This window comes from Alosa alosa, chromosome 2, assembly GCF_017589495.1.
Source record: "Alosa alosa isolate M-15738 ecotype Scorff River chromosome 2, AALO_Geno_1.1, whole genome shotgun sequence".
NCBI classification, from domain to species: domain Eukaryota; kingdom Metazoa; phylum Chordata; class Actinopteri; order Clupeiformes; family Clupeidae; genus Alosa; species Alosa alosa.
The window spans coordinates 13,814,852-13,824,790 of record NC_063190.1 but is presented as its reverse complement, the minus strand read 5'-3'; the positions used below and the strand labels follow the sequence as shown (position 1 = coordinate 13,824,790).

Here is a 9,939-nt window from a genome sequence, read left to right as displayed (position 1 = left end):
TTTTGTAACTTTGTGTGGGAATAGCAGGCGCAGAAAGACATTTCCGCACACATACAGGCACACAGACAGACAGACAGACACACACACACACATACACACAGCAGGCCCAGCAGGCCCAGTTAAGGTACATAGCACCTACAATTATTACACTATGTAATAGTTATGTGTAGGGGGGTGTACTGTGTGCAGTCATTGAAAATAAGTTATTTTTTATGTTCTTCACATAATGAGCCAAGGCCAATGAGTTTGAGTTAGGAAAAATAATAAATAGCATATTTTTTTCTTTTAGCAAACATTGAACACTTTACAAGGGTAAAGAGGATTTTCCCTGCAATGCAAGGTGCAGGGAAAGAATTTGGATTTGTTCCGCTAAATTTGTTTGCTAAAACAAAACTCCCCCCTCACACAATAGAACTGTTAGTCACAGGTTGGGCTTATGTGATCTTCTGGTAAAGGGCTAGGTGTGTCAATAAGCTGTCTCCCAAGTATTGAGTTCAAAAAGAAGAGATTTATGTCAGGAATCTCACTCTCACAAGTCTGTGTGAAACTAAGGAAACAGCCTAACAACATAATAACATCAAAACCATGGCTGACAAGAAAGGTGTTGCATATCAGGGAACATATGTAATGGGTCACACCTTAAGTACTTCATTCTAAAATAACAGCAAGGATCAACTATAAATAGATATGGTTATACTTATACGGTGGTTGCTACTATATATAATATGACAGATAAATTCTTGCACCAATATTGGCAGAAATGAAATGAAGAACTGAAGGCCCAACTCTTCCAAGGATACCTCCTATCCTAAACGTCACTTCTAACAACCTAACACACACTTACCATGCACTGCCTTATCTTCCCTTCCTCTCCTCTTTATCACACTTTAGTAGAGAATCTGATACCACTGTTTAGCCTTCTGGAAGTGTCATGGGCCTAATTAAATGAAACACATGAAGGAAGGTGCCTGCTTGATAACCCCATGCAGTGAAATGCCCTTGAAGCCTGTTTTGTTTGTTGTTTTTGTTTGTGATTAGTTAGTGATTTTGGTTTAGACTGTAAATAGGCTTTAGATTGGTCCCTGTGTGAAACCCCCTACCTATAGCACAAGGAATAGAATATCTCTCCTGTGTGTATTTGAAATTACTTTTTATTGTTTACTTTTATTTTACTGTTTTTATTTATTTATTCATGTATTTATCTTTAATTGAAATGGAATTAATCACCACCTTTGCAATTTGCCACTATAGGCTATTGTTTAGGAGCACATGAACCATAGGCCCTTATGTGTAAAATTATGTAACTGCAAACATTTTTTCCGATTGGCATGCTGCATAGCGTATATGTATTTGTATTGCATTTTGAAAATATGTATGAATTTATGGCTTTTATTTGCACGAATTTCTAAACGATTCATAAAGCGTTCCTTCTAACCGGAAATGCTACTTCAGCTTGTACATTGTCGCTAGATGGTGGATATATTGCACCGCCTCGGGTAAGATTGGAGGCCGCCATAGAGTGAATTTTCGATCCTTCCAGAATGTATTTTCATTCTTAATAGTATTTTTAAATTGTTCGTAAAGTATTGTTGTGTGATCGAGGCATATGTGTTACTCTTTTGATGTTAATAACTGTTTCCTTGGTCATTGATGATGCGGTTCCTAAGCTAGCATTAACATTAGCTAGCAAGCCGCGCCGAAATTCTTTGTAGCATTTATAGCTAACGTTAACTGTTTTACTTGCCTTGGTAGTTTAGCTAGCTAGACCTCCTGATTAATGTTTGTCTAGTTTGGCAACTGAAAACGATGTTAGCTTACATTATTCGGAGTACAACTGATTTTAGGCCTAGAAACCACTAATACATAACCCTACATAGCCCTGTCTTAATAGGCAATGTATGCTTGCACGTAACATTACAATACGTACAGGGACACGTCTAACCTTAGCAACCTTAACGTTAAACGTTTTAAAACAAGACGTTTGCAGCCAGGTTTCCTGACGTAATACATCCTTAGTTTACTTCGCTATAGTTATATTTGAACTGGTAAGATTAGACAGAGACGTATCATTTTAAAACGGTGAGTAAATCGCGATTAAAAGAAAATCTTCCAACTAAACTTGATAACTAGCCGACCTTAACTGTTAGCTGCTAACCATGTCGTGTTGGTAAACGTTAACCGCAAAAGTCAACGTTAACTTAGCAGTCGGCTAACGTTAACATATCTCTCTAAGGTACTGTTACATAGAAACGACAACCATCCTGTTTACAGTTTTAGTAAATGTTTTGACTAAAGACACAACGACGGTGTGGTTAAAGATAACTGAATGATGTACATGTTTTAAATAAATTACGTCGCGCTAACGAATGTCAAGTTAGCAACAACGGGTTAGCCAACATTAGCTAGCCTAGTTTTTGCGCATGTTGTCCTGAACGACGGAAGCGACGTGTTGAATGGTGGACATGTGGCGTTGTAATGAGTTGGCGCTATATTTTTTGGTTTGAACAGTTACATTTGGCATGGACACATTTTTTGTCAAGCGTGTGTGATTACTGACTTTTACTTTCTTCCCTTCAGGTGTGCTGTGGTGTAGATGCGATGGATAGGAACAACGCGGTGAAACTTTTTGTGGGTAATCTTGCGTTGGACACCTCCCAAGAGGATCTGATGACTTTATTTGCTCCATATGGCCAAGTTGTAGGCTGTAGTGTTCTTAGGCAGTTTGCCTTTGTGCATCTGCAGGGAGATGGGGCGGCAGACCGCGCAATACGCGATTTAAATGGCCGTGAGTTCAAAGGCCGAAACCTAGTGGTGGAGGAATCGCGAGGGAGACCCCTAAATTCAACCAAGGTGTTTGTGGGCAACCTGAGCGCCATGTGCACTGCGGAGGACCTACAGGAACTTTTCCAGACCTTCGGCAAAGTAATAGAATGCGACAAAGTTAAAGGTAAGCCATTGTCTGATTTGCTGCTTTTCTTGAATAGAGCTATGTAATGGGGAGGATTGGTAATAAACACGTTTTAATATATGTGAGTTAGGCTATGTATACTATGGAAATGTATAGAGAATTGGAAAAATGCATAGTTCTAAACTTCAATCCAAAAAGTTTAGATCGATATTGACAAGTTCGATGATAAATAAAGAAAACTATCTCCGTAATGTGATTATGGTTGTATTGTTTCAAACCACACAAGCTATTGATATTGACTGTAGTGATACTAATCTTGTCTTGCTTCACAGCCAGACTGTCATCGTCAGCAGGCTATGCCTTTGTTCATATGGAGCGCAGGGAAGATGCTCTGACTGCCATCGAAGCTCTCCATGGAACGACATATAAGGGACGCCCACTCTCTGTGGAGCTCTCCAAGATCCAGCCCAGCAAGCCAGTTACTACCTGCATGATCCCCTGTGTCACCTGTGGAAAGCTGGGCCACTATGCAGGTGACTGCCCAGCCGGGAAGGCCTCCATGGAGCACCACCAGAGTCAGGCTGCTGTTCTGGCGGCGGCGGCAGCAGCTGCAGCTGGCCTTCCCCTCCAGGTGCAGCAGAGTGTGCACAACTCTTTCTACAACACCACAAGCTTCGATCCGACGTTAACGGCTTTGAAGAACCTGACGAGCGGCACCAGCGATGGCAAGCCGGTCAGCGCGGCCGTCTACGGAGCCCTTGCCAGCCAGGTGTATGGGTCGGTCGCAGATCAGGTCTTAGTGGAAGACCAAAACGACGCCACAGATGGCTACAGCAGTCAGTACAATCCGGCAGTAGCAAAAGCTCCAACCGCTGCTGCTGTAGACAACCCAGCGTACAACGCCACCCCTGCCCTCCACAGCGCCGCTACAGCCCATGGTGCAGACTCCACTGCCCAGGCTATCTTTGAAGCAGCGCGTGCACGTTTTTTTGAACAAGGTCAACAGGTTCTTGCGGAGCAGCAGGCCGTCGCGAAACCGCCAGAAAGGGACCGCAGTCGTAGCCCAGTGCGACGCAATGCCCCCCTCTTACCCGATCCAGTTCCAAAACCTTTTGCAACACAACCGCAACAGCTGCAGCAGCAGCAACAGCAGCAGCAGCGAGCCGCACGGCGTGCCCTCCTTCCTACACCACCAGGTGGGCCAGAGGAAGCTCCATGTGTAGATGAGGACCCAATCACCAGGTACCTATTGAGCATTTTCAGCCACTGCCTTACACCATACATTTCTGTAGTTTCCTTTTACTGATGCATGACGGCTAAACCTAATTACCTATGAATGAGTACAAGTATGGATTTGGGAGGCGGGGGCAGCAATGTAAATATCTTTAAAAATTAAATGTGTAAGTAACAGAAAATGTAATGGCAAAGAATTTTGATATTTGAGGATTACAAAATCTAAAACAGAAACATCTATAAATCACTTCCCAACCATTGTGTTTACATTTGTGTAACAATGTATTTGTTGTAGATTTGCGTTTAAAGTGTTAAAAAATATAGCAAAGACTAACCTGAAGGCCTGAGTGTACTTCGGCAGATAGCGGAAGATGGCAGAAAAGACATGCGCTCGTGCACATTGGTGTCTTCAAAGTATAAGCTGCTGTTGTGGATGCGTCTCTCAGCAGTGCAAGCTGTATCACCCAATCACAGTGCTTGTATTAGTATCTCTGTGTTGTGCAAATCTGTGGTGAAAACGTTTATCTTGTTTAGATTTAGATGCCGTTCTCTTGGCTACCCCTTCAAAATTGTTTGACTTGTCTATCTAAATAGCAATTGCTACTTAGTTTAAAATGGCATTGCTGGTAATCTGATAAAATAATAATTTTCATAGATTATGTCAGTGGTTACGCAGTTAGTGCCTTTCCATAAATGCAGTTTTCAGTTTCATATTTTCTTGGACCATATATCGTCCAGGAGAAATAGCTATCCTGACAGGCTGTAAGTTAGACAATACTGTTGTCGAACTGAACGTCGTCGCCCAAGTCCTTTGCTCGTATTGCAGGCCTAGACTACAGTATATGATGACACTCAGTTTGTGGCACACAACAGTACATGCTACCAACCTAAAAATAACAAGTAAAACATCAACTGGAGAAAGATCGTTTTCAAGCCTGCTGTAGTTGTATTTTAACGCTTTCGCACCGATGATGGCCGTGGCCAGAGGCATTATGATTTTGCGTTGTCCGTACATACGTTCATCTGAACCTACGTACGTCTGTCTGTCCCAATCACGTGAACGAGATATCTCAGGAATGCCACAAGGCACGTACTCAAGGTCCAAAGTTCAAGTTCAAGGTCACTGTGACCACATGTATGTCCCATTCATGTGAACACTATATCTCCAGAATGCCTTGAGGCTTCAGATTTTGTAGAAATTTTGACTTGGACTCTCAAATGAATGTTTTTTTTTTTTTGTTTTTTTTTTAATAAGCCAAAGGTCATAGTTAAATGTCACTTTGACCATGTATGTTTCATTCTATGAAAGTGATATCTCAATAATGCCTTGAAGCAAGTATAAATGTTTACTTCGATTAAAAGACCAACGCTTTAGATTTTATAGGTCAGATGTCACAAAGTGGTCTAAAATCAATGTTATTTACATATCCCAACAATATATACATTTTAGTCATCACCGTACAAACTACATTCAGGTTACAGCTTGCCTAGCTGATTATCATTAGTCGTAATTCCAGCGCCAACGAGAGTGGCAGCAATCCTTGTAGCTCGATGTCTTTTGTGTTTTTGCTTTTTGTTTACTTTCTTTATTTCGCTACTTTGGATTACATACTTTTAGGAGTGTTTCTCTTGAATTTCCCCTAGGGGATCAATAAAGTTTATATCTGTCTGATTACACCTGAGATCACCCTCTCCCGTCTTCACCACAGGTGCTACGCCGAGTACTACCAGCAGTGCCAGCAGTACCAACAGTATCAGCAGTATCAGATGTACCAGCAGTACCAGCAGTACACCTACCCGCCGCCGCCGCCTCCCATGCCCGTCGCCCCTGTGCAGCAACCAATGATGAACCCCATGATGGATGTCCAGCAGCACTACATGGTGCCTGGCGCTGCCACCTCACCTAGCGTGTATGAGCCGCCGCCATCACACAAGGAGCCCCTCCTCCGCCGTCCTGACTACTCCCACTTACACACACCAGAACCCCCTTACCGATAGGTCTTATCACATCAGCTGTGTGTGTGTGAGCGAGTGAGTGTGTGAGTGGGGTACAAATGCTGAATATTTGTCACTGGTCCTGTATAAGAGCAGTGTATGTGGCTTTGAGTTGTATGGGGAAGTGAGAGTTGAATATTGGTAATGACATCCTTAAAAAAAAAAAATCCATGGAGTCCTAAAGGTCAGACGAACTAAACTTCTATGGTGGATATCTACCATCACAGTGGGCCGCCCTCTTGCTGTCTAGACCCATCTGGTTGTTTAGTTTGACCAGATGAACTTTTGCCTGAGGATTGTGGTTTGGAGTTGAATTTGGTTTATTTGATTACCATTGACTTTCAATACACATGGCCAGAAATATCCACTGAATGTGCCTTCTAAATAATGTGACAAGTGTCTGTACCATTGCTTACTAAACCATCGTACAGATATTACTGAGGACTCCAAAGGAGATTTAGGGTTGTCTGCTGTAGGTGTGAGCTAGACTTTGGCTTTTGCTCCTCATTGTAGACATTTTTGTTTCTAGTTTTAGAACCAAGATTTTTTTTTTGAGTATTTGAACGATTCATGTTAAAGGACAGTACAGGTATGAGGGATGCTTAGTGAAGGACCTGTGTATGTACGTGGTGGTGTGAGTGTGTGTGCCAGACCATTTGACAGGGAACACTTGGGATATCATCCCCAGCGTAGGTTGCAAACAGGACGGTGTCGCACACTTACATACTGTAGTCGCTTTGTCCAATTGTCTTTATTGGGGTCGGAAAAAGCTTCTGGGGTCAGGCGTAGTTAACTGCATCACATCAACAAACCCACTGCCATTTTCATTGAAGCCTCTGCTTCCTACCTACACAAACTTGCTTCATACACACAATTCAGCACATTCCCTTCCAGTGCAGACTTCATGGTCTGCACATCCCTTTAAACAAACCAAACCTCTGTTTTTTTTTTTTCCCGATCACCATTGCTAAGGGGCGAAACACACCTCTAGAGGGGATCAATCTATTGGACATGCCTTGAGGGGGAGGACTAATTTTATCAGGCATCCGTTTGCATAATGTTTTTTTCTGACTTCTATACTTCCTATACTCTGCGTGATGCAAAGAGTGTAACGTCATAGCTGTCAAATGGTTAAAGAGCAGAGCTGTCCATGCTTACTGCTGGTGAGCATGTCTTCATCTTCTGCACCCTGGTCAACATGTCTGAAAAGAGCAGGATGTTTTGAAGTTTTATTTTTCTTTCTCATGTCATTCTTTCTTAGTTGGGAGGCCTTACGTAAACCACTGTCAATATGTCCTGTTTTCATTTTTATTACTTCAATTTGACTCTCACCATCACACATGTCACAGCGTCATCTGAGCTGTATTATCCCATCTTTTTTTCTCCCAAATATAAAGAATAGAAACGTGTTTAGCCGTTGTGGCTGACACTAAACGTCACAGTAAAAATTTGGTTTTTAGAATAAAGGACAATGAAGTGCTTAAAATAAATGATATGTACCTTGTGCCCATTGGCATAATATTCTAATTAAAACATCATACCTTACCATAAAACATCAAGCCCAAAGTTATTGTTTCCAGCAATGTCCACTGCAAATAGGTTGAATAGACAGGAGTCTTTTGGAATGATCTCAAGTCTGTGGTATGATCTACACAGTTGAGCACAACAATGCATTTAGGAGAGTTCCATCTTTACAGATGGGTCCTCTGTCATATGAATTGTAATAGGCAAGTGTAGAAAGGTATGCAAGATTGTCATAACATGTGACTATAACGTTTTACTGCTTATAAGGATATCTCAAAGCCATAACTAGTCACATGCAATGACAATGTTTTTGTTGAAAGCAATTCCTGTAAGGTCTTAGTTGGCCTCACACTGAACCCCCAAAGCATGAGAACTTAAAAACAACGCAGTTACTGACCGGCATGAATTGAAAACGTCAACAAGTACTGAAATGTCAGTTGGCTTCATCCTATTTAGTCCTGCCGTCTTGTCTGGGTGAGGGTGGAAGTGGGAGTGGAGGGTGGCGGTGGCGTAGCTCTACACACAGCACCAGGCCTACACACATGTAAACCTGTATGTCGCTGCTGCTGTGTCTGTGATGTGTTCATTCTGTAGTGCATGACTGTTACTTTTACTGCTCTTCCAGCCACGTTCTCCCTTTTCGCTAACTACAGCTAAAATGGCTGCTGGGCCCATGGATGCCATGTTGAGTGTGACCGGGGGGAAGAGAATTAGTCGCACAGTGCCACGGACGCACTCCCCGCAAAGGTAAAGCCCGCTGCCCCCCAACCACGCCTGCACTTTGACCACACACCTCCCCTTATTGATCCCAACCCCTCCTGTTGGAAGGCTCTGCCCACTGAGGCAGGCCCGCTTTATGTTTGCAGAGTTGATCCATAATGCTGGAGGCCAAGAAAAACTGCCACAGAAACCTCCCCACCACACAAGGACCCGAGAGGTGCGTAAGACCGCCACACATACAAAGAGCTATGTAGTCGGCCGTACCTCAACAAAAAACATAACCTAGGGGAATCCTGGCATGGCAACCTAGGACGACCGTGTCAAGGTCCGCTACCTTTTCCGTGTCCATCAGACATATACACAGTGTCTTATCCTCCATGACATCTGACCAAGGTCTCTTAAGCCTTCTGAGAACACAATGTCTGTAAGCAAGACGCATTCACATGAAAACATTACATATGATAATGGGTCCATTTTGTTTCTCCCAAATGTAGTGTGAATCACTTCATTCAAATGAAAGGCTGAATACGTTCATGTCAGTGCAAGCACGATTGTTGCTGTCTTAACCTTAAGACTGACCCTAAAAGTCGAAAAGAAAAGAAACACACCGAACCATATAGATTGGGAATGCAGAAATTGTTGCCTTGGCTTGTTGTGTGGCATTTGGTGTTTTTTGAAGTGTTTCCAGTAAGGCGAGAGACGAGACGTGCACTCAAAACTGAGATGCTGCGGCCCGCTCTGTGAAGGGAGAGCTCTGCTCTAAGGACTCAAAGAGGGTGGTAAGCCACAAAACACACAAGAATGCAGGTAGGGCATTGCACCTGCAGTCCATGCACACATGGTAGGTGAGTAACCACACACACACACACCCACAAACACACCAGCTCGGTCCCTGCCTCCCCATCAGCCAAATATACCCTCCCTCCATAGTCTCAAGGTCCCACCATCCCCAATCATGGGGCTGCTGCCAACACAACAGATGCCCAAACCTGACTTTCAGGAGATTTCAGCAGACTGGTTAGTGCTTCAAGAAAAATAATAATTGGATTACCTTTATATTGGATGTGAAGCAAAGTACCCCCCATCAGGATTGGGCATCTTTTATACAGACTTCAAACTGAAGTGGTCCATGGACCCCTTTAGAGTCCTTCCTGAATATGAATATATTTTGTGGTTTCTTTTCTCTTTTTTATGTTTGAGTTTTAAGCTGTAAAGTTGCAAGTCAGTTTGCATTTCATGTGACTTCTTAAAGAACACACTTGCATTTCGTGATATCTTTATTTTGCTAATGGATCAAAATCTGACAAGTTGAAATTGTATGAATGATTTAAGATAACAGCAAAATATTAAGTCCAGCCCACCTCCCCATACCCTCCCTCATTAGATGGACTTTTTCTAATTGTTGGGGTGTTTCATAGTGTCTCTGGTGAAATGGGCTCCTCTAAAGCTTCGGGTAGCCTTAAATACTTTGTACTTTGTTCTTTGTAAGACTCAATAAATGATACGTAAAGGCATTGATGTGTCAGACTCATTTTCTCACTTAATTTCGATTGCGTTTT

The 9,939-nt window shown here is 42.7% G+C and overlaps 1 protein-coding gene across 8 annotated transcripts; it reads left to right on the top strand.

Annotated features, from left to right (window-relative positions):
* The first annotated feature begins 1,434 nt into the window (after nt 1-1,434).
* On the top strand, nt 1,435-9,894 carry rbm14a (RNA binding motif protein 14a). Of its 8 annotated transcripts, none has more exons than XR_007196365.1 (6): nt 1,435-1,496; nt 2,578-2,947; nt 3,241-4,150; nt 5,851-6,051; nt 8,314-8,407; nt 8,527-9,894. XR_007196365.1 is itself a non-coding variant. In XM_048268539.1 (5 exons), the coding sequence occupies exons 2-5, from the start codon at nt 2,599-2,601 to the stop codon at nt 8,315-8,317; spliced, it is 1,464 nt and encodes a 487-aa protein (XP_048124496.1). In that variant the 5' UTR covers nt 1,435-1,496; nt 2,578-2,598; the 3' UTR covers nt 8,318-9,894. The 8 variants fall into 8 exon arrangements, 6 of the variants coding, with proteins under 6 accessions (XP_048124496.1, XP_048124487.1, XP_048124481.1 ...); XR_007196364.1 differs by having other exon boundaries at nt 8,286-8,407; XM_048268539.1 differs by having other exon boundaries at nt 8,314-9,894.
* Nucleotides 9,895-9,939: the final 45 nt, after the last annotated feature.